This window comes from Geotrypetes seraphini, chromosome 12 (assembly GCF_902459505.1).
Source record: "Geotrypetes seraphini chromosome 12, aGeoSer1.1, whole genome shotgun sequence".
Lineage (NCBI taxonomy): Eukaryota > Metazoa > Chordata > Amphibia > Gymnophiona > Dermophiidae > Geotrypetes > Geotrypetes seraphini.
Window position 1 is genome coordinate 77621469 of NC_047095.1, and position 24883 is coordinate 77646351.

General features: G+C 44.2%; 1 protein-coding gene across 4 annotated transcripts in view; it reads right to left on the bottom strand.

Annotated features, from left to right (window-relative positions):
* Positions 1-1633: 1633 nt before the first annotated feature.
* Positions 1634-24883, bottom strand: part of TMEM125 (transmembrane protein 125) — a 73059-nt gene continuing 49809 nt past the window's right edge. For 2 of the 4 annotated variants that reach the window (XM_033916489.1, XM_033916488.1), the window contains exons 2-3: positions 12788-12881; positions 1634-3619 (exon numbers count right to left, since the gene is read on the bottom strand). In XM_033916489.1, the coding sequence (XP_033772380.1) occupies positions 2628-3287 (660 nt within the window). In that variant the 5' untranslated portion in view covers positions 3288-3619; positions 12788-12881 and the 3' untranslated portion in view covers positions 1634-2627. Of the gene's footprint in view, positions 3620-12091; positions 12294-12787; positions 12882-14173; positions 14271-24883 lie in introns of those variants that run through there. The other 2 variants (XM_033916490.1, XM_033916491.1) reach the window with 2 other exon arrangements.

Consider the following 24883-nt stretch of genomic DNA (forward strand, 5'->3'; position numbering starts at 1 on the left):
AGAACTACAATATTTAAAAGAAAAGTAAACAGTGAAGGTAAAAGCAAAGGGGGAGGGGGCAATCAAAGTTTAAACAGTTCAAAGTGAGATTTGTTTGAGATTTGAATATTATCACTAACTAAAATGGTGTAATCAGTGTAAATCTGATCACACATGAATGGTAAATTAGTTTTGCAATTCATTTAAATTTAATTTACCTTGTTTGAACAAACTCTGATAACAACAGTTGGACATACCTATTTAGTTTTTCTTTTATTCTCAATTGTTATTGTTTTTTATGCAACAAATAAATACAAATATTTAAATGTTTAATCTCTGTGTTGGTGTGAATTGAAGAGGAAACTTATTGAAACATCTGCCTATGATAACATCTCAATATATAGCCAAAAAACTCGGGTATTGTGAAAACCCAATGGATCTGATAAACACTTTCACAAAAAATATATGTGATGTCTAGTGGATACCCACAGCTCCGTTCAGGCTTAATCACAATATGCAATTTAAAAAACAGAGGAAAAAGCCTCAGACTGAGTCCCTCCCACCACCACAAAAGGTGGTTAAAGGTGGTTAAGCAATAACTTCACTGGCAAAAAACCTCTGTTGCATTGCAAATAGATAAAAGCCCTGTATTATGTGCACAACGGTGGCCAGCGTTTCACAAGTCTGCTGCCTCAGGATGTAACATATCTGATGGAACGGAGATGCGTTTGGGCGTCCCATTTAAAGTTCGATCAGATATGTTACACCCTGAGGCAGCAGACTTGTGAAACGCTGGCCACCGTTGTGCACATAATACAGGGCTTTTATCTATTTGCAATGCAACAGAGGTTTTTTGCCAGTGAGGTTAGTGCCTAACCATCTTTAACCACCTTTTGTGATGGTGGGAGGGACTCAGTCTGAGGCTTTTTCCTCTGTTTTTTTTTAAATTGCATATTGTGATTAAGCCTGAACGGAGCTGTGGGTATCCACTAGACATCAAATATGATAACACCTCATACATTTAATTGTAATAATTAAATTGTAATTGCATCACATAGATAGTTTTTTCCCCATTTTTAAAAAATATCACAAACACATAATTAAGATGCAGAACATGTTGCTAGAATTGTTTCTAAGGTGTTTAACTATGTATTTTTCAAATCCAGTTTCTAATTTGACTGAATGTTCATAATGTTTAGAAAACACTTTTTTTTGTCTTTTCATGAGACCTCAGAACCACCACTCCTCCGTCCCACCAAGGTGTATATACAGGGAGTACAAGCAGTGAAATCCTCACCGGTCTCTTCAAAGTTTAAATACCATGCATTTCTTAGTGTGTTATTACTTAACTTAGTAATGGTGATTATCTTGTTTTTCATACGGAATGAACGGTAAGACCCGACATGTTTCACTGAAGTTTCGTCAGGGGTCTACCCACTACTGCAGCCGTGCAGTGAAACATGTCGGGTCTTACTGTTCAGTCCGTATGAAAAACAAGATAATCACCATTACTAAGAAATGCTTGGTATTTAAACTTTGAAGAGACCGGTGAGGATTTCACTGCTTGTACTCCCTGTATATACACCTTGATGGGACAGAGGAGTGGTGGTTCTGAGGTCTCATGAAAAGACAAAAAAAAGTGTTTTCTAAACATTACGAACATTCAGTCAAATTAGAAACTGGATTTGAAAGATACATAGTTAAACACCTTAGAAACAATTCTAGTTTATTTGGTCAGATTTCTAAGGAAGTAATCAGCCTTTTCACACAAGTTTGAACATGTTGCTAGAGCATTGGGTTAAGATGACCAATAGAGCAAAATTCAAAAGAGGATTGAAGAACTTCTTGGAGGAAAAATCCATAACAATTATTACCAGGTAGACTTTGAAGAGCTATTGCTCTTCCCTGAGAATGAGCTACAGGAAATACAGTAGATCTACTTTTAGATAGCTTCCCAGTATTTGCGATTCAGACTGGCCACTGTCAAACAGAAGATACTGGTCTTTATTGGTTTTGGTCTGATTCTGAATGCACCTGCACTTCCAGTCGCATATCTGAGAGCAGCAAGTACCCTGTTGAAGTATTCTCCATCTTTAACAATAAAATTTCCAAAATGTATTAGTTGCAAAACTCTAGAGCCCCCTCAAAATATCATCAGTATATCTCTCCCTTCCCCATCCCAGCACTTGGGTTAATGCCTTCTTAGGTAATCTGTTCACCCCAGTCCTTGTATTCTGAACTGGTGACTCCTTACATTGTGCATTCTGAGTTAGTCTGGCGTCTTTGATATATTCTTACTCAACCATATAGACTCATTCACTTCTTCCTAGATTAATGTTAGTGATTTAGACATGGTATTTATTGCTTCACTCTGAGGTCTGTATAATGATCTTTCAACAAGTTAGCTAATACTAAAACATTCCTTCAACAACAGACCAAATCAAGGCAAGCTGACCTTCCCATGGTAAAATAAAGCACATGGAGGCTTTACACTTCAATCAACCCTTGTGAACCTGAAGCTCAAATGACCATGACAATCAATGTCTCCAAATTTATGCCAAGTGGTTCAGAGTCTCTCTCTTTTCCAGGGATACATTACGGTAAGTTGAGATGTCAATTTAAGAACAAATTTAGCTTCTTGCTGAGGACTAAATCAAGTTAGCCATGCTGGAAGTGGTTTCTCGTCTTTGATTTTCAGAAAGTCTTCCTGAGATGGTGAACACTCCAACGTTGCTTCTGTTGAAGATCCTGGGAAATTGAATGCACCATCTAGTGATTGTATAAAGCAAGACACCGAGGAATATGAACGTTCCAATCGCTGCTAGAGTCACCCCAACACTGTACATTGTATTTAGAGGCCTCAAAGAGTTGACCTGTGGTATAGAAATGGACATGACAATCAAAACAATGCCACAGGTGAAAATAATGATTGCACTTATGTACAGTACCACAGCATCCGAGAAGCCTCCACTCTTAAGCAGGTCAATCTGTTCCTGGTTACGGATACAGTTCATGTCCTGAACGGCTGAGCTGAGCAGTTGCTTCATGAGAATGAGGAGAGCTAAGATGCAGAGGATGGTACCGATGGCCAAGCGCCACTCTCCAGAGCGACTGCTGGTGCTGTAGAGGAGAAGGATCCCTCCTACTCCACACATAAGGATCAGAACTACTGCCAGACTGTAGCACACTACAGACCTTCTGAAGTCTTCGGACCACCGCAGCTCTATGTGCTCCTCCAAAATATTCCTCTGGATATGGACTGGATTCACAGAGGCCTGGGGAGGCGTCAATTCCTCCAGCTCTGGCATTGCGAGTTTCACTTACTGAGACTAATATTTGTACAAATCACATTAAAGAACAGCACAGGCCCCTGTGGTTTCAACTTTTGGATATTTTGTGTTGACGTTTTGTTCCATTTCTAGTACAAACCTGTGATTAAGTTATCTCAGATATGGGAAAATTTGCTATCCAAAAATGCAACAGGAGTATCCATAACAAAATAGCCAAAGGTCTTCTGTTTAACAAAGTAGAAGTTTTGCCTTCAGCATCCGCAGCTCTCTAGACTGATGTCTCTAGCAGTTTCTTGAAGGTTCAGGATACAAACCCGGCACTTGATCTTCAGGACACATCTATTTCTGACCTGAAATTTCCAAAAGGTTAAAAGTGAGACTCAAATAGTACATTGATTGATTTTCTGTGCTGTGCTATGCTGAGGCATAGCAAATCAGGGTTACCTAAGAATAGGTGTCAAAGGATGCTTCAGAATAGACACCAAAATGTGTCTGGGACAGAAATCTAGGAAGAGGCACAGAAGGACAAATAGGAATGCAGTTCAGAGTGGTTGGGACCATAGAAGGTACACTGAAACAGTAATCAGCAGGTTCCTAGAAATAGTCATCAAAGACTGTCCAGGAAAAAGAAAAAAAGGGAATCTTCAGGATGGACCTATGAAAGAGAATCAGAGGGTTCATGGGGATGGGCATTACAGATTACCTGGGAAAGGGAATCAGAGGTTTCTGAGGATGGATATCAACTAGTACCTGTGCAAGAGAATCAGAGGGTTCATGAGGATGGGGATGGGCATTAGAGAGTACCTTTGAAGGGAAACAGAAGGCTCTTGAGAATGGACATTAGAGAGTACTTGGGAAAGGGAATCAGAAGGCTCTTGAGGATGGAGTACCTGTGAAAGACAATCAGAGGGTTCATGGAGATGAGCATTAGAGAGTACCTGGGAAAGTGAATTAGAGAATTTCTATGGACCGGCTTCAGAGAATGACTGTGAAGGGAATCCGAGGGTCCTGGGGATGGGCATTAGAGAGTAACTTTAAGGGAAACAGAAGGCTCATGAGAATCAGAGGGTTCATGGGGATGATCATTAGAGAGTTACTATGAAAGGGAATCCGAGGCTTCATGGTGATGGGCATTAGAGAGTTCCTACGAAAGGGAATCCGAGGGTTCATGGGGATGGGCATTAGAGAATTCCTGTGAAAGGGAATCCGAGGCTTCATTGGGATGGGCATTAGAGAGTTCCTATGAAAGGGAATCCGAGACGTCATGGGAATGGGCATTAGAGAGTTCCTGTGAAAGGGAATCTGAGGGATCATGGGGGATGGACATTAGAGAGTACCTGTGAAAGGGAATCAGAAGGCTCTTGAGGATGGAGTACTTGTGAAAGAGAATCAGAGGGTTCATGAGGATGGGCATTAGAGAGACCCTGTGAAAGGGAATCCGAGGGTTCACGGGGATGAGCATTAAAGAGTTACTATGAAAAGGAATCTGAGGATTAGTGAAGATGGGCATTAGAGAGTCCCAGTGAAAGGGAATCTGAGGGTTCATGGGGATGAGCATTAGAGAGTACCTGGGAAAAGGAATTAGAGAATTTCTGCGGATGGGCTTCAGAGAATGACTATAAAAGGAAATCTGAGGGTCCTGGGGATGGGCACTAAAAGTACCTTTGAAGGGAAACAGAAGGCTCATGAGAATCAGAGGGTTCATGGGGATGATCATTAGAGAGTTACTATGAAAGGGAATCCGAGGCTTCATGGGGATGGGCATTAGAGTGTTCCTACAAAAGGGAATCCGAGGGTTCATGGGGATGGGCATTAGAGAGTTCCTGTGAAAGGGAATCTGAGGGTTCATGGGGATGAGCATTAGAGAGTACCTGGGAAAGGGAATCCGAGGCTTCATGGGAATGGGCATTAGAGAGTTCCTGTGAAAGGGAATCTGAGGGTTCATGGGGGATGGTAATTAGAGAGTACCTGTGAAAAGGAATCAGAAGGCTCTTGAGGATAGAGTACTTGTGAAAGAGAATTAGAGGGTTCATGGGGATGGGCATTAGAGAGTCCCTGTGAAAGGGAATCCGAGCGTTCACGGGGATGAGCAATAGAGAGTTACTATGAAAAGGAATTCGAGGGTTCGTGAAGATGGGCATTAGAGAGTCCCTATGAAAGGGAATCTGAGGGTTCGTGAGGATGGGCATTAGAGAGTACCTGTGAAAGTGAATCCAAGGATTCGTGAGGATGGGCATTAGAGAGTACCTGTGAAAGGGAATCCGAGGGTTCGTGAGGATGGGCATTAGAGAGTACCTGTGAAAGGGAATCCGAGGGTTCGTGAGGATGGGCATTAGAGAGTACCTATGAAAGGGAATCTGAGGGTTTGTGGGGATGGGCAATAGAGAGTTCCTGTAAAAGGGAATCCGAGGGTTAGTGGGGATATTCATTAGAGAGTTCCTGTGAAAGGGAATCCGAGGGTTTCTGAGGATGGGTATTAGAGAGTCCCTATGAAAGGGAATCCGAGGGTTCGTGGGGATTGGTGTTAGAGAGTCCCTGTGAAAGGGAATCCGAGGGTTTGAGGGATGGGTATTAGAGAGTCCCTATAAAAGGGAATCCGAGGGTTCGTGGGGATTGGTGTTAGAGAGTCCCTGTGAAAGGGAATCCGAGGGTTTGAGGGATGGGTATTAGAGAGTCCCTATGAAAGGGAATCCGAGGGTTCGTGGGAATTGGTGTTAGAGAGTCCCTGTGAAAGGGAATCCGAGGGTTTGAGGGATGGGTATTAGAGAGTCCCTATGAAAGGGAATCCGAGGGTTCGTGGGGATTGGTGTTAGAGAGTCCCTGTGAAAGGGAATCCGAGGGTTTGAGGGATGGGTATTAGAGAGTCCCTATGAAAGGGAATCCGAGGGTTCGTGGGGATTGGTGTTAGAGAGTCCCTGTGAAAGGGAATCCGAGGGTTTGAGGGATGGGTATTAGAGAGTCCCTATGAAAGGGAATCCGAGGGTTCGTGGGGATTGGTGTTAGAGAGTCCCTGTGAAAGGGAATCCGAGGGTTTGAGGGATGGGTATTAGAGAGTCCCTATGAAAGGGAATCTGAGGGTTTCTGAGGATGGGCATTAGAGAGTTCCTGTGAAAGGGAATCAGAGGGTTTCTGAGGATGGGCGTTAGAGAGTTCCTGTGAAAGGGAATCTGAGGGTTTCTGAGGATGGGCATTAGAGAGTTCCTGTGAAAGGGAATCTGAGGGTTTCTGAGGATGGGCATTAGAGAGTCCCTGTGAAAGGGAATCTGAGAGTTCATGGGGATGGACATTAGAGAGTTCCTGTGAAAGGGAATCCAAAGGTTCGTGGGGATTGGTGTTAGAGAGTTCCTGTAAAAGGGAATCTGAGGGTTTCTGAGGATGGGCATTAGAGAGTTCCTGTGAAAGGGAATCCGAGGGTTTGAGGGATGGTATTAGAGAGTTCCTGTGAAAGGGAATCTGAGGGTTTCTGAGGATGGGCATTAGAGAGTTCCTGTGAAAGGGAATCTGAGGGTTTCTGAGGATGGGCATTAGAGAGTCCCTGTGAAAGGGAATCCGAGGGTTTGAGGGATGGGTATTAGAGAGTCCCTATGAAAGGGAATCTGAGGGTTTCTGAGGATGGGCATTAGAGAGTCCCTGTGAAAGGGAATCTGAGAGTTCGTGGGGATGGACATTAGAGAGTCCCTGTGAAAGGGAATCCGAGGCTTCGTGGGGATGGGCATTAGAGAGTCCCTGTGAAAGGGAATCTGAGAGTTCGTGGGGATGGACATTAGAGAGTCCTTGTGAAAGGGAATCCGAGGCTTCGTGGGGATGGGCATTAGAGAGTTCCTGTGAAAGGGAATCCGAGGGTTCGTGGGGATGGGCATTAGAGAGTCCCTGTGAAAGGGAATCTGAGAGTTCGTGGGGATGGACATTAGAGAGTCCCTGTGAAAGGGAATCCGAGGCTTCGTGGGGATGGGCATTAGAGAGTCCCTGTGAAAGGGAATCCGAGGGTTCGTGGGGATGGGCATTAGAGAGTTCCTGTGAAAGGGAATCCGAGGCTTCGTGGGGATGGGCATTAGAGAGTCCCTGTGAAAGGGAATCCGAGGGTTCGTGGGGATGGGCATTAGAGAGTTCCTGTGAAAGGGAATCCGAGGCTTCGTGGGGATGGGCATTAGAGAGTCCCTGTGAAAGGGAATCCAAGGCTTCGTGGGGATGGGCATTAGAGAGTTCCTGTGAAAGGGAATCCGAGGCTTCGTGGGGATGGGCATTAGAGAGTTCCTGTGAAAGGGAATCCGAGGGTTCGTGGGGATGGGCATTAGAGAGTTCCTGTGAAAGGGAATCCGAGGCTTCGTGGGGATGGGCATTAGAGAGTCCCTGTGAAAGGGAATCCGAGGGTTCGTGGGGATGGGCATTAGAGAGTTCCTGTGAAAGGGAATCCGAGGCTTCGTGGGGATGGGCATTAGAGAGTCCCTGTGAAAGGGAATCTGAGAGTTCGTGGGGATGGACATTAGAGAGTCCCTGTGAAAGGGAATCCGAGGCTTCGTGGGGATGGGCATTAGAGAGTCCCTGTGAAAGGGAATCCGAGGGTTCGTGGGGATGGGCATTAGAGAGTTCCTGTGAAAGGGAATCCGAGGCTTCGTGGGGATGGGCATTAGAGAGTCCCTGTGAAAGGGAATCCGAGGGTTCGTGGGGATGGGCATTAGAGAGTTCCTGTGAAAGGGAATCCGAGGCTTCGTGGGGATGGGCATTAGAGAGTTCCTGTGAAAGGGAATCCGAGGGTTCGTGGGGATGGGCATTAGAGAGTTCCTGTGAAAGGGAATCCGAGGCTTCGTGGGGATGGGCATTAGAGAGTCCCTGTGAAAGGGAATCCGAGGCTTCATAGGGATGGGCATTAGAGAGTCCCTGTGAAAGGGAATCTGAGAGTTCGTGGGGATGGACATTAGAGAGTCCCTGTGAAAGGGAATCCGAGGCTTCGTGGGGATGGGCATTAGAGAGTTCCTGTGAAAGGGAATCCGAGGGTTCGTGGGGATGGGCATTAGAGAGTCCCTGTGAAAGGGAATCTGAGAGTTCGTGGGGATGGACATTAGAGAGTCCCTGTGAAAGGGAATCCGAGGGTTCGTGGGGATGGGCATTAGAGAGTTCCTGTGAAAGGGAATCCGAGGCTTCGTGGGGATGGGCATTAGAGAGTTCCTGTGAAAGGGAATCCGAGGGTTCGTGGGGATGGGCATTAGAGAGTCCCTGTGAAAGGGAATCCGAGGGTTCGTGGGGATGGGCATTAGAGAGTCCCTGTGAAAGGGAATCCGAGGGTTCGTGGGGATGGGCATTAGAGAGTTCCTGTGAAAGGGAATCCGAGGCTTCGTGGGGATGGGCATTAGAGAGTTCCTGTGAAAGGGAATCCGAGGCTTCGTGGGGATGGGCATTAGAGAGTCCCTGTGAAAGGGAATCTGAGAGTTCGTGGGGATGGACATTAGAGAGTCCCTGTGAAAGGGAATCCGAGGCTTCGTGGGGATGGGCATTAGAGAGTCCCTGTGAAAGGGAATCTGAGGGTTCGTGGGGATGGGCATTAGAGAGTTCCTGTGAAAGGGAATCCGAGGCTTCGTGGGGATGGGCATTAGAGAGTCCCTGTGAAAGGGAATCTGAGAGTTCGTGGGGATGGGCATTAGAGAGTTCCTGTGAAAGGGAATCCGAGGCTTCGTGGGGATGGGCATTAGAGAGTCCCTGTGAAAGGGAATCCGAGGGTTCGTGGGGATGGGCATTAGAGAGTCCCTGTGAAAGGGAATCCGAGGGTTCGTGGGGATGGGCGTTAGAGAGTTCCTGTGAAAGGGAATCCGAGGCTTCGTGGGGATGGGCATTAGAGAGTCCCTGTGAAAGGGAATCCGAGGCTTCGTGGGGATGGGCATTAGAGAGTCCCTGTGAAAGGGAATCCGAGGGTTCGTGGGGATGGGCATTAGAGAGTCCCTGTGAAAGGGAATCTGAGAGTTCATGGGGATGGACATTAGAGAGTTCCTGTGAAAGGGAATCCGAAGGTTAGTGGGGATATTCATTAGAGAGTCCCTGTGAAAGGGAATCCGAGGGTTCGTGGGCATTAGAGAGTACCTGTGAAAGGGAATCCGAGGCTTCATGGGGATGGGCAATAGAGAGTTCCTGTGAAAGGGATTCCGAAAGTTCGTGGGGATGGGCATTAGAGAGTTCCTGTGAAAGGGAATCTGAGAGTTCATGGGGATGGACATTAGAGAGTTCCTGTGAAAGGGAATCCGAAGGTTAGTGGGGATATTCATTAGAGAGTCCCTGTGAAAGGGAATCCGAGGGTTCGTGGGCATTAGAGAGTACCTGTGAAAAGGAATCCGAGGCTTCATGGGGATGGGCAATAGAGAGTTCCTGTGAAAGGGATTCCGAAAGTTCGTGGGTATGGGCATTAGAGAGTTCCTGTGAAAAGGAATCCGAGGCTTCATGGGGATGGGCAATAGAGAGTTCCTGTGAAAGGGATTCCGAAAGTTCGTGGGTATGGGCATTAGAGAGTTCCTGTGAAAGGGAATCTGAGAGTTCATGGGGATGGACATTAGAGAGTTCCTGTGAAAGGGAATCCGAAGGTTAGTGGGGATATTCATTAGAGAGTCCCTGTGAAAGGGAATCTGAGAGTTCGTGGGGATGGACATTAGAGAGTCCCTGTGAAAGGGAATCCGAGGCTTCGTGGGGATGGGCATTAGAGAGTCCCTGTGAAAGGGAATCCGAGGGTTCGTGGGGATGGGCATTAGAGAGTTCCTGTGAAAGGGAATCCGAGGCTTCGTGGGGATGGGCATTAGAGAGTTCCTGTGAAAGGGAATCCGAGGGTTCGTGGGGATGGGCATTAGAGAGTTCCTGTGAAAGGGAATCCGAGGCTTCGTGGGGATGGGCATTAGAGAGTCCCTGTGAAAGGGAATCCGAGGCTTCATGGGGATGGGCATTAGAGAGTCCCTGTGAAAGGGAATCTGAGAGTTCGTGGGGATGGACATTAGAGAGTCCCTGTGAAAGGGAATCCGAGGCTTCGTGGGGATGGGCATTAGAGAGTTCCTGTGAAAGGGAATCCGAGGGTTCGTGGGGATGGGCATTAGAGAGTCCCTGTGAAAGGGAATCTGAGAGTTCGTGGGGATGGACATTAGAGAGTCCCTGTGAAAGGGAATCCGAGGGTTCGTGGGGATGGGCATTAGAGAGTTCCTGTGAAAGGGAATCCGAGGCTTCGTGGGGATGGGCATTAGAGAGTTCCTGTGAAAGGGAATCCGAGGGTTCGTGGGGATGGGCATTAGAGAGTCCCTGTGAAAGGGAATCCGAGGCTTCGTGGGGATGGGCATTAGAGAGTCCCTGTGAAAGGGAATCCGAGGGTTCGTGGGGATGGGCATTAGAGAGTTCCTGTGAAAGGGAATCCGAGGCTTCGTGGGGATGGGCATTAGAGAGTTCCTGTGAAAGGGAATCCGAGGCTTCGTGGGGATGGGCATTAGAGAGTCCCTGTGAAAGGGAATCTGAGAGTTCGTGGGGATGGACATTAGAGAGTCCCTGTGAAAGGGAATCCGAGGCTTCGTGGGGATGGGCATTAGAGAGTCCCTGTGAAAGGGAATCTGAGGGTTCGTGGGGATGGGCATTAGAGAGTTCCTGTGAAAGGGAATCCGAGGCTTCGTGGGGATGGGCATTAGAGAGTCCCTGTGAAAGGGAATCTGAGAGTTCGTGGGGATGGGCATTAGAGAGTTCCTGTGAAAGGGAATCCGAGGCTTCGTGGGGATGGGCATTAGAGAGTCCCTGTGAAAGGGAATCCGAGGGTTCGTGGGGATGGGCATTAGAGAGTCCCTGTGAAAGGGAATCCGAGGGTTCGTGGGGATGGGCGTTAGAGAGTTCCTGTGAAAGGGAATCCGAGGCTTCGTGGGGATGGGCATTAGAGAGTCCCTGTGAAAGGGAATCCGAGGCTTCGTGGGCATGGGCATTAGAGAGTCCCTGTGAAAGGGAATCCGAGGGTTCGTGGGGATGGGCATTAGAGAGTCCCTGTGAAAGGGAATCTGAGAGTTCATGGGGATGGACATTAGAGAGTTCCTGTGAAAGGGAATCCGAAGGTTAGTGGGGATATTCATTAGAGAGTCCCTGTGAAAGGGAATCCGAGGGTTCGTGGGCATTAGAGAGTACCTGTGAAAGGGAATCCGAGGGTTCGTGGGGATGGGCATTAGAGAGTCCCTGTGAAAGGGAATCTGAGAGTTCATGGGGATGGACATTAGAGAGTTCCTGTGAAAGGGAATCCGAAGGTTAGTGGGGATATTCATTAGAGAGTCCCTGTGAAAGGGAATCCGAGGGTTCGTGGGCATTAGAGAGTTCCTGTGAAAGGGAATCCGAAGGTTAGTGGGGATATTCATTAGAGAGTCCCTGTGAAAGGGAATCCGAGGGTTCGTGGGCATTAGAGAGTTCCTGTGAAAGGGAATCCAAGGGTTAGTGGGGATGGGCATTAGAGAGTTCCTGTAAAAGGGAATCCGAGGCTTCATGGGGATGGGCATTAGAGAGTTCCTGTGAAAGGGAATCCGAGGCTTCATGGGGATGGGCATTAGAGAGTTCCTGTGAAAGGGAATCTGAGAGTTCATGGGATGGGCATTAGTGAGTTCCTAATAAAAGGTATTAGTTTTCTGAAATGGGTGTTCTTAAGGAAGGCGTTAGAGAGTGTTTCTGGGAAAGGGAACCAAGGACTTCCTGAGGATTGGTGCAGGAGATTATTTGGGAAAATGATTTAGAGATTTCCTAGAGATGGGCATTAAAGAGTGTATCTGGGTTAGGGAATCAGAGGATTACTGGAAGTTGGTATTAGTGAGTATATGGGAAGAAGAATCAGAGGATACCTGGGTGTCCTGTCTTCCTTCTCTCTGTGCCACAGATGTGAATGCTGTTGGTTGATGGGGCATAAGGCAGAGTTAGTAAATCATCTCCAGTCACAACCAGCGACATGTATTCTCCCTGAGTCACTCCCAGCTCTGCCTCTTGTCACCAAGTGCCTCAGCTGCCTGCTTTGAAAATCTTTAACCCTGTCAAAGATCCCCGTCTCTTCAGCCAGCAAATACGGAGGAAGCAAGAAGAGACTGATATTCAATGTGTGGTTTTCAAAAAACCTAATATTTTTCTATGAGTTTATATCCCTGGCAGCTGTCTGAGGGAAACATTTGCAGTGAAAATGAAAACTTTTATGTTGAGAGTAAGCAAGATTATCAGAAAACTATATAATATATATAATCAAGATGATATAATATTATTATACCTAGACCAGAGAATGAATGCCATAGGAGAAAATCAGGAGCAATGTCTCAGAAAGTATTTATCTGACTGCAGCCTGGCTGAGTCGCATCTGATCTGGATTATGGGGATATAATTGACTTTTACCCCAATAAATCTTCCTCTTTAAATATCTCCCCATCCCCCAGAAATGCTTTATGGATAAAGTTACTCAGACAGAAAGGGGATGGGAGTTCAGGTGAAGTAGCACAAATTTATCCAGAAAACTGTAGCCTGCTATTCAGGTGAAAAATATCCAGATAATTTACCTGTCAGCCAGGTCCAGATTTAAGACTTTGATACCCTTAAGCAAGATTGAACAACAGATCCAAAAACCATTTGGTGCCTTAGAGCTTGCCCCATCTGAAAAAAAAAGAAAGAGACAAATTGATTATTGCAACTCCCTATTTCAAGGAATAACTCAAAAAGAAATATGAAAGTTACAAATTAAATGAATCCATAATACAAAAAAATTTGACCACATTACCCCACTCCTAATAAAATCCCACCGGCTCCCAATCACACACAGAATTACATAGAAAATCCTACTGCTCATCTTCAAGGCCAAACTAACACACACTCCTGGATTTATAGACAGACTTTGATCCGGTAACCAACACTATCTACTGTAATTATCCAAGTTTATTAAAAATGTGTTATACCACCAAATCAGACTTCTAGGCAGTGTACACCCAATAAAATACAATTAATACAGGACATTAAGTTTCATTTATTCCTTCCCTACGACACCTATTTTACGATACTACCAGAAAGAAGATTTTCTCCGTTACAGTCCCTACATTGTGGGATTCCTTACCCTCACATCTATGGACAAATTTAAAGCTAACCTAAAGACTTCTCCAGACTTTAGGAAGAAGGAAGAGTAGATCCCCCTCCTTCTGTATTGACCTTTACTGTCTCTCTCTCCTATCGCAAATTGTACTTCTCCCCCTATCACCCTTGTTTCATTACGTCCCTTACGTCTGTTATTGTCTAATTGTGTGCCCCCTTGATTTTATTTGTTATAACATTGTACACCACTTAGACAATTTTTTTAAGCGGTATATCAAATTTTAAATATAACTTGAAACATTAGTCTGTTCATCAGATTGAAAGAGGATGAGGAGATTGGAACAAGAGCAATACAGAATACAAGCAAGGCAGCCATAAATTACTAGGGAAAAAAAGCCTATAAAAAGGTCTGAGATCCTCTTCTCTTCCCAAATATTTCCAAAAGGAATTCCAGTCAGCCCCACTAAAATAACGTAATCGTAGAGCCAAATACAAACCAGCTATAAGCTCAAAGGATAAAATGAAATGTAGAATCAATGGTAAGAATACTAGTAATGTGATAAAAGAAAGAGCTAAGCGTAAAACTCTTACATTAAAAAAAAAAAGTAGCCTAGCAAACTGTTGCTTCAACAAGTCTTAAAAACAGAACATCTTCACACCCCTTCAGAAAATTGCCCTATGACATCTATGCACACACTATAGGCTTTTCTTAAGAGGAATGAGTATCCCACAGGGCCAACATCTGTGTCACGGCACTGCCAGTTTTCTAAAACTGCTGGGGCTTAGTGATCTCCACCAGGAAGGTATTTGGGGTGAGCAGGGGACAGTGGAGAGGGGAAGAAATGTACACACACCCAACCTACCCGTTGGCTCATCCAAAAACTGCCTTCTGACTACGCCACTGCTTTAATCCTACTGCGTGTGGATTGGCGTTTCCCATCTACGAATCTGAAAAGAAAGTTTATGTCTTGAGGGAATGGGGTATGGTTTATGTCCTATATGTAGGTATTTCTCTGTCAAGAGTGGCACGGGAATGAGCATCAAGCAATTGAAAGAAGCTGTGGAAAACAGGGAAACCTGGCGAGGACATGACTGAAAAACTGTACAATGGCCTTCTAGCCACCCAAGCAGAAAAACTAGACTACCAACTCTCCAATTTACTGATCACAACCCCAGACTACAAAACTTTCAGAAAATAAATAAAAACCATGCTATTCAAGAAATCCTTAAAGACAAAGTAACACCGCATGAATCATCTCAATCCGCTCCATTCTCTAATACCTCTGGAAATGTCTAGATAACTTCTTATGTAATCCGCCTTGAAACGCAAGGTAATGGCAGAATAGAAATCACTAATGTAATGTAATGAATAGGTAGTGGCAGTACTTTTTCTGTCGCTAGAGGGCTCATAATCTGCGTTTTGTATTTAAGGAATAAAGAGTTAACTGACTTGCCAAGGATCCACTACATCAGTGTTTCCCAACCCTCTAAGTTGAACACATTTCAACCGAGTACCCCTGAGCAGCAGAGATTTTGAAATGGATTTTTTTGTTGTTGTTAAACAGTAACTAATTAGGTAACATACATAAGAAACAGCCCAAGACACACCTGGCATGATCAGTTAGATTTCAGCCTGATATAAACGGGCTCCTCAACAGGGGGTGTGATATAAGAACATAAGAATTGCCATCTCCGGAACAGACCCTGGGTCCATCAAGTCCGATGATCCGCACATGTGGAGGCCCCACCAGGTGTACCCTGGCATAGTTTTAGTCCCCATATCAGTGTATGCTTCTCAAGGGAGATGTGCATCTAGTTTACCCTTAAATCCTAGAATGGTGGATTCTGCAATTACTTCCTCTGGGAGAGCATTCCAGGTGTCCACCACTCACTGCGTGAAACAGAACTTCCTGATATTCGTCCTGGACCTGTCCCCCCTCAGCTTCAGTCTATGTCCTCTTGTCCATGTCACATTGGACTTTGTAAATAACTGCTTTCCCTGCTCCATTTTGTCGAATCCTTTCAGTATTTTGAAAGTCTTGATCAGATCCCCTCGCAGTCTCCTCTTCTCAAGGGAAAACAACCCCAGTCTCCTAAGGCATTCCTCATACTCCAGGTTCTCCATACCTTTCACTAGCTTCGTTGCTCGTCCCTGCACCCTCTCTAGCAGTTTTATATCCTTCTTACAAAGTGAGTCAAAACAAACAATGACACTTAGACGGGGCCTATTTAGAAGAGCAGGAGAACAGGAAGATATCCACAGAAGTTGTCAGCCCAGCTTCGGCATTTCTCTGGGAAAATGAAATCTAAAAGGCCACTAAGAGCAAGTTCTCCACTTTTTTTAAGTACTTCTATTATTATTTCTTTATTTTTTAATAAATAGGCCCCAAAGAACCAAAGTACCTTATTATGCCTGGATTAAATTACCTGAGTTTGTCCGCCAAGCCCCTTCCTTTACTTTGTTTAAAAGCAGACTGCAAACCCACCTTTTTGATATGGCCTTCAATCCTTAACCCTACTCCTCTGCCCTCCAACCCAGTCTTCTGATTAACTGTTCCCCTTAACTGTATCCATGACATCCTGTTTAGATTGTAAGCTCTTTGGAACAGGGACTGTCTTCTTTGTGACTCGGTACTGCGCTGCGTGCATCTGGTAGTGCTATAGAAATAATTAATAGCAGTAGTATTATGCATATATCAAATGAAAGTTAAAAAGAAATAGCACATAGCAACGACGCAGAAAATAATTGTCTTCCGAACATACACAGTCTTAAAATATAGACACAAGTGTTACTTTTACAGTTTTACTAAAAGACCTGGGCTTTTTGGATGAAATAAGCAATCAGAATTCCTTCTGACAGAACTGGTTTCTCATTTTAAATTTGAGAGCTATTAGATTAGAGAAGCTGGTGTCACTGAAGTACACTGAAGCAAAAGGAAGCCATTTTGTTAGCTGTGGATATGCGCTTTTCTGCATTTACCAACACATTCTTTCCCAGACTCTCAATCTGCAGTATTTCAGTATGGCAGAGGGAAGGTCCAAGAGTGGCCAGAGACAGCAATTGAAGAAAAGTGGATCGAAAAAAGTATTCCAAGACCAAGGTTACACCTCATTTAGAATATTGTGTACAATTCTGGAGGCCGCACCTTCAAAAAGATATAAAAAGGATGGAGTTGGTCCAGAGGAAGGCTACTAAAATGGTGTGTGGTCTTCGTGATAAAGAGTATGGGTGCAGACTTAAAGATCTCAATCTGTATACTTTGGAGGAAAGGTGGGAGAAGGGAGATATGATAGAGTCGTTTAAATACCTACCTAATATAAATGTGCATGAGTCGAGTCTCTTTCATTTGAAAGGAAACTCTGCAATGAGCGGGCATAGGATGAGGAAATACATTTTTACGGAAAGGGTGGTAGATGCGTGGAACAGTCTCCCAGAAGAGGTGGTGAAAACAGAGACTGAGTCTGAATTCAAGAGGGCCTGGGATAGGCACGTGGGATCGCTCAGAGAGAGAAAGAGATAATGGTTACTGCGGATGGGCAGACTAGATGGGCCATTTGGTCTTTATCTACCGACATGTTTCTATGTTTCTAACCCATGCACGCTAAATATTTCACCAGGTCCTAAAACATTAATACAACACCTGGGACTGCTGCAAGATTTCTACACAGAAACGACATACTAGCAGAAGACCACACCCCACACAGACAGACCCTCAACAAATAGGAAACAAGGGAACACAAGTCAGCAAAATACTTAACTGGAAGCCTCATGAAGTCAGGCTCAGCATATACAGCAATACAAGATACCAGAAATGTGCATTTTCACTGGGTTCATTCTTTGCATCCTATCATATTAGGTAATTTTAACTTACACTTAGATGATCTCACAACTTCCCTTACCAAGGACTTCATTCAGGTCCCATATGGACCTTCTCTCTAATGCTACTTCACCCCTTCATTAGACCCTCTCTCCACCTGTTCTCTTTCATGGACAGACCACTCTCTTCTCCTCTTCAATTATACCATAACTGTCCAAATTCTCTGAGTTACCACACACTCATTTCAGAGATCTCTGTAAACTTACTCCAGATTCTGTCTTCTCACACTCTAACCTTCCACTGGATGACAGAGCTGATCTTTGGAACACCTACACCCTAGCTCCCATCATCCGCCCCCTATGCACTAGCTCTAGTTTCAGAGACCTGTGATATACCACTGATTTACTCTGCCTTAAAAGACAGCTTGTTCAATAAAAATGGATTCCCCCCCCCAAAAAAAAAAGACAGCTCAGACAAGCTGAGCACAAGTGGTGTTGCTTGCCCATCGCCTCTTCTAAAGCTATTTTAGCAACATTGCAGCTTCATATAATTCAGCACTCTTAAATGCCAAAAATAAATTCTACTCAAATAAGATCACAGATAAGAACTTAAGAATAGCTTTGATGGGTCAGACCAATGGTCCATCAAGCCCTGTAGCCCATTCTCCTGGTGGCCAATCCAGGTCCCTAGTATCTGCCCAAAACCTAAAGTGTAACAACATTCCATGCTACCGATCCAGGGCAAGTAGTGGCTTCCCCCATGTCTCTCCGAATAGCGGACTAAGGACTTTTCTTCCAGGAAACTGTCGAAACTTGCTCCTTCAATCCCACTCATAAAAAATATTTCAAAGGTGTTCAGAGGAGAGCAACCAAAAGAAGATCCAGGAGATGAGATTTGATAGACCGCCTTTCTGTGGTTACAATGAAAGTGGTTTACATATTCCATATAGGTCCTTATTTTGTACCTGGGGCAATGGAGGGTTAAGTGACTTGCCCAGAGTCACAAGGAGGCGCAGTGAGAATCCCAGGGTCTCAGGTTACTCCTCCTCATCCTGTAGGAGGGAGGGGCAGGAGCAACATGAGAGAGGGATTAATGAAGAAAAAAGCAGTGAAGAGGGCATGAAAGCTTAAAATTAATATCAGAAATACTTTTTCACTGAAAGGGTGGTGGCTGCCTGGAATGCCCTTCCTGGTGGTGACGGTGGTGCTGTAGGGATGGAATTTAGTTAGTGCAGCTCCTGGCTGCTGGCACTTACATTGTGGAAAGAAATGAGAGTTACTGTCCCATTTCACGAGGACGCCCATCTGTAGCTCTAAAATGTCTTTTTGAATCTATCCACAATGCTGCACGATGTTAGTTTCTGTTGCATTTATATTTTGTTGTTAAATGTTCCAATATTTGAACATAAAAAGGCATCAGATAAACCTAATGCACTAAAGGATCCCATACTTGCAGGAGGGAGTGGCAGGTTCTCTTTGAGCCAATGCTGCTCCTTTTCTGGCATCCTATACTATGCTGAGGGTAGGAGTAAAGTCCCTATGGAAGGGGGAGCGGAGTGTCCTCTAGTTATCATTTCTGTTCCCAGCAGAGCTCGTTTTCTGGGCTCTCAATGTGCTTGCCAGTTTTTCTCACACATTCTGTCATTGCATTGTGTGAACCATTCGAAGCATATGACGGTGCAGCCTGGGAAGCAGCTGCATTGTTTAAAAGGGTCTTGTGTATCAGCAGCTCTGCTCTTACGCTGACAAAGAGAGGTGGGTACAGACAGATACTGCCTCTCATCCCTCCATGTCTGCATAAGCCTATTGTGAGATATCTGCTGTCTAACCTTTATTATCCAAGAAAAAACAGGTAGGAGGCTTCTTAGTAGAATCACCAATACTTTTGAATATAACGATGTCTACTTTGGGAAAGAAACTCACAGATCTAGGTTTTTGCCCTTTGATATACACCGAAATTATACATGAAATAATTCCAGATGTAAACTTGGGCTTCAGCATAAATTAAATAAAGACACATGAGAAAATCAGCTTCAGAGTACTGGGATCGGACTGGATATTTTGCAGGGGTGTTTGTGGTGAACGTGAGTGACTTGTGATGTAGAGGGAGGGCATGAGAGTGACAGGTCCTACATTGGGTATTAAAAGGGAAAAGGAGAGAGTGGGGGGGGTTTGAGGAAAAGGGTCATTGTCACCTGTTTTTGTTAAGGGGCAGGGGAATAGACTGATAATGTTCACGGCCATTATGGTTTTTATACTATGGGTTCAGAAGAGGAAGGGTCGCAGCTGCCTTTTGGATCCTTGACAATTCAATTTCCCATATGGTGACGTGAAATGCGAAAGGTATAAACTCCACTATACAAAAAAGATCAAAAATTCTGGGAGCAGATGTAGTGATGCTGCATTTAACACAATCAATTGAAAAGGTGGTGGGTGGGAGAGTGGCAATACTGTTCCATAAAGGCACCAGCATCTGATCCTTTGCCGGCTGTTAGTAGGCAGAGATTCCTAGGTCATGTCTATGCACCCAATCAATTTGATCAAAAAGTTTATAAGACCTTGATTCCAGTTTTTATGGGGGGAGATTTTAATATGATCTGGGACCCAGAGATGGACAAATTGTGTTACCCCTAATAATGCAAGAGCTCATCGTTCGAGACGCTTAGCAGGGTTTAAAAAAGGTTTGGATAATTTCCTAAAAGAGAAATCCATAGGCCATTATTGAGATGGTTTGGGGAAATCCACTGCTTATTCCTAGGATAAGTAGCATAAAATCTGAGACAAACCGAAGGTCCATCAAGCCCAGTATCCTGTTTCCAGCAATGGCTAACCCAGATCCCAAGTAACAAAACAGATTTTATGCGGCGTATCCTAGGACTAAGCAGTGGATTTCCCAAGCCTTCTTAACATTGGCTTATGGATTTCTCTCTTATGAAATAAATAGCTAGTGGAACTATGTTGAAAAGCCAGAGATAGGAAAATACTCCACCTTGAGCAGGACCTACACATAAGCAGCAGCTACTTGATATTCAAAGCGCACTAAATACATTAGTTGATCATAGAACAGCTAAATCTCTGACTTATTATAAGTTTCAATTATATAGGGGCAAACTTCTTGCTAGGTTAATCTCTCAGGCCCCTCATGGATATGACTCTCCAAGACCCAACGGGATGGTTGGTTCATACTGACCCAGAAATTAAGGTCACCTCCAACAGATGAGGACCTATAGAGTGCCTTATATTTAGACTGTCTAAAGACCTCCTGGTCATCCCAGAAGCTGATAAAACAAAATTAAATGTGTCATTTATAAAGGAGGAAGTGGGCTGAGCGATAGCACAAAGTTCATTGGCAAAAACACCAGAACTGGATGGCTTTCAGGTTGAACTTTAAAAGTTTCTGGGTGAGGATATTTTGAACCTTTTAACAGCCTTGTTTAATAAGATCATATACATGAGGCCTTTTCCCCAGTAATAATAATTTTTTCTTATATATCTCCAAACCATCAGTTCAAGGAGGTTCACAACAAGAAGATGCTGTACAAACAGTGAATTACATACATGAGCATATCAAATATTTCTCAGAAAATACAAATGGCAATTAAGTCACATATTTATCAAACAGGTAAGTTTTAAGAATTTTTCTGAATAAATAGTGAGACTGAGCTTGGGGAATAAAAGTATTCCAACATGAATTCATTGCACTAGTCTGGAATGCAAAAGTTTTTCCTAAGAATCTCTTGTTGTGACATGCTTTTACCGATGGAAACATAAACCAATTTGCATGTATTCTTATTTGAATTGCAAAATTCAAAGAGAGGTAGGTTAAAGTCAATCCAAATAAAACTACTACTATTAATTATTTCTAGAGCACTACCAGACATACGCAGAGCTGTACAGAGTCACAAAGGAGACAATCCCTGCTCAAAAGATATGTCTTTAAGGTCGTCCAAGTGTTGATTTGGGCAGGATTTTAGATGTATTTATGTTTAAATTATGAGCCCCTTAGATAAGCATTTGGGGGGGGGGGCATTTATACTACTGGCACTTTTTGACAATGCGGTCAAGAGAATATCGGAATGTTGACTGCATTAAGAAGAAAAAAAATAAACTAAAGGAAAAACAGGGTGAAGAACACTTTAATGCTTTTTGAGACAATATAAAATAAAGTTTTTAAAAAATATATTTGTAGGAGGGGCGGTTTTTCTGCAAGAGCTGCTATAGATGTTGCTACCATTTGTCACATAAGTGGGATTTGGGGGGGATGAGTTTTCCATAATGGTTGGAAACAGGACCTTTTATCACTGGTCACCAGTCCATTGAAGTGTTCAGCCAAACTTCTTCTGAAGCTTGCACTTCCTTTTAAGTGTGCAGTGGAGCTTATGCAGCCAACACTTTCTCTTAATATCCATTTAATTAAATGCATTGTTCTTGATATACAGCATGTCTACTATTTAGTTTTAATCTGCTTTTTATTCCCTCCTAATTCCTTCTTGGTGTATGCATTATGCCTGTAGACTGTCTCTCTCAATTGGGAGCTCAGCACTGCCCTGCCCTGTAAAATGAAGCTTTTCAGGCAGCTGTGCTGAAAGCCATATGATAAATTTAGTAATTTCTACTGATAGAAGGAGAGCCTTTGCATTTACAGAGGAGTACAGTGTCGAAGGCAGGAGTATTGAATTATTTTGGGGTGTTGTTATCAGTGGCGTACCTAGCATATGAAACACCCGAGGCCCATCATTTTTTGGCCCCCCCCCCAATCTGTACGAAAAACATGATTTTTAGTAACAAGCCACACGTCACACATGAGTACCTAGGAAAAGGCAGCATCTTACATATGCAGTGAGCAGTACATCAATACACCCATTGTAAAACTAAACAAGCCAGACTAGTACAGATCAATCCTACACCGTCAATCCTAACAGAAAACCATGTCTTTCGAACACATAGAACACAGAAAATACCTTCGCCTAGTATGGAATATGTCATCACAAACTAACCCCTCCCTCTTTTACAAAACTGTAGTGTGGATTTTAGCCACGGTGATAACAGCTCTGACGCTAATAGAATTCTGAGCATCAGAGCTGCTACCACCACGGCTGGCGCTAAAAAATGCTCCACAGTTTTGTAAAAGGGGGGATAAAATAGAAATACATAGACAAAGATTAAATTGAACCAGCAAGAAGCTGGACTCTGCATACAATGCAACACCACAGAAACAGTGACACATGTCTCCTAAAGCAACAAATAGAAAATTTTTGTTCTACCTTTGTCTTCTCTGGTTTCTGCTTTCCTCATCTTCTTGTCACTCTCTTCCTTCCATCCACTGTCTGCCATCTTTCTGCCCCTATATGGCATCTTCTCTCCTTCTATGCCCCTTCCAGAAACTGTATGCCTCCCCCTTCCATCTCTCCTTTCACCCCCATTGGTCTGGCATCTCTCTCCTCTCCTTCCCTCTCCCACACCTCTCTTCTGCAATCCCTTTCTTCTCTCATTTTCCTTTTCAATTTATTTTCTACATCCATCTAGATTACGTTCTTACTACCCTCTCATCAATTTCCTTTTTTACTGTTTACCTACAGCTTGCCACCTCTTTCCCTCACCCCCTCCATTATTTCCCTAACTCAATCCTTTTCCCCCATCATGTGCCCTCCTTTTATTTACCCCCTCTTTCCAACCTTTGCCCTCTTCTCTATTCCCACTTCCATCATCTGCCCCTTCTCCTCACTTCCATCATCTGCCCCTTCTCTCTCTTCCCCCCACTTCCATCATCTGACCTCTTCTCTCCTCCTTCTCTCCACTTCCATCATCTGCCCCTTCTCTCTCTTTCCCCCCTCCTTCCATCATCTGCCCTCTTCTCTCTCCCCACTTCCATCATCTGCCCCTTCTCTCTCTTTGCCCCCTCCTACCATCATCTGCCCTCTTCTCTCTCCCCTTCTCTCCCCTTCCATCATCTGCCCCTTCTCTCTCTTCCCCCCACTTCCATCATCTGCCCTCCTCTCTCCTCTCCACTTCCATCATCTGCCCCTTCTTTCTCTTTCCCCCCTCCTTCCATCATCTGCCCTCTTCTCTCTCCCCACTTCCATCATCTGCCCCTTCTCCCCACTTCAATCATCTTCCCCTTCTTTCTCTTTTCCCCCACTTCCATCATCTGCCTTCTTCTCTCTCCCCCTTCTCTCCACTTCCATCATCTGCCCCTTCTCTCTCTCCCCCCCACTTCCATCATCATCCCTCTTCTCTCTCCTCCTTCTCCCCACTTCCATCATCTGCCCTCTTCTCTTTCCCCCTTCTCTCCATTTACATCATCTGCCCCTTCTCTCTCTCTTCCCCCCTACTTCCATCATCTGCCCTTTTCTCTCTCCTCCTTCTCTCCACTTCTCTCTTTCCCCCACTTCCATCATCTGTCCCCTTCTCTCAATATCTCCATCCACCACAGGCCCATCTTTCTCCCTCATCTTTCCGATTTTGGCAACAAGATCGGTAAGGGCCCCCCCCCCCCCGCGATGGCACTGAGCGGCATCGGTGCCCCCCTGCCCTGTGAACTTCTAAAAGCTAAGTACTCAGCATTTCATATTCTGCTCTTTTCACTGTTTTCAGCATTATATCTGCTTAATTTCTCTTCTCCTCCTCCCTGTTTCTACTTAAAAAAACAAAAAAACCACAAAATATAAATCCTTCTCCTTCTTCTGTTAAATCTTATTTCCTCTTCCTCTTCATAGGAATAAGGGTAAGACTTATATTAACTCTAATTAAATCCTGGTGCCTGTGGCTCAGGGAGACTAAAGTAAGGCAAATCCTGTTATAAATCCTGTGTTTTAGGGTAGCCACTGATTTGGTATTCAGCCTACATTTCTGTTAAAATCCTGTGTTTTGGGGTAGCCACTGATCTGGTACAGAGCCTGCATTTCTGTTTAAAATCCTGTGTTTTGGGGTAGCCACTGATCTGGTACAGAGCCTGCATTTCTGTTTAAAATCATATGTTTTGGGGTAGCCACTGATCTGGTACAGAGCCCATATATCTTTTTAAAATCCTGTGTTTTGGGGTAGCCACTGATCTGGTACAGATCAGATGTATTTATTTCTGTTTAAAATCCTGTGTTTTGGGGTACCACTGATCTGGTACAGAGTCTGTATTTCTGTTTAAAATCCTGTGTTTTGGGGTAGCCACTGATCTGGTACGGTGCCTGTATTTCTGTTTAAAATCTTGTGTTTTGGGGTAGCCACTGATCTGGCACAGAGCCTGTATTTCTGTTTAAAACCCCTGTTTTTTGGGGTAGCCACTGATCTGGTACAGAGCCTGTATTTCTGACCTACTAGTTTTCAGCCATTGTGTCTGCTGATTAGGTGTAGAAGGGAGGGGCTCTGATTTTCTACTAAGGTTAACTGCATTATCTTTGGGACAGTGTTGTGAACAAGGCTGCCCTGTGAACTTCTAAAAGCTAAGTTACTCAGCATTTCATATTCTGCTCTTTTCACTGTTTTTCAGCATTATATCTGCTTAATTTCTCTTCTCCTCCCTGTTTCTTACTTAAAAAACAAAAAAATAAACCCTTCTCTTTCCTTTGTTAAATCTTATTTCCTCTTCCTCTTCATAGGACTAAGGGTAAGACTTATAGTCCCACAACCCCAGGGTCCACTGTTCATATATAGAGACCCAAATAATCAGGACTACTCAAACCAAGTCACTTCACAACCAATCAAGATGACCTTTATTCCATGCAATCACTGTGGTGCTTTAATTCCAAGACACACTATTTGG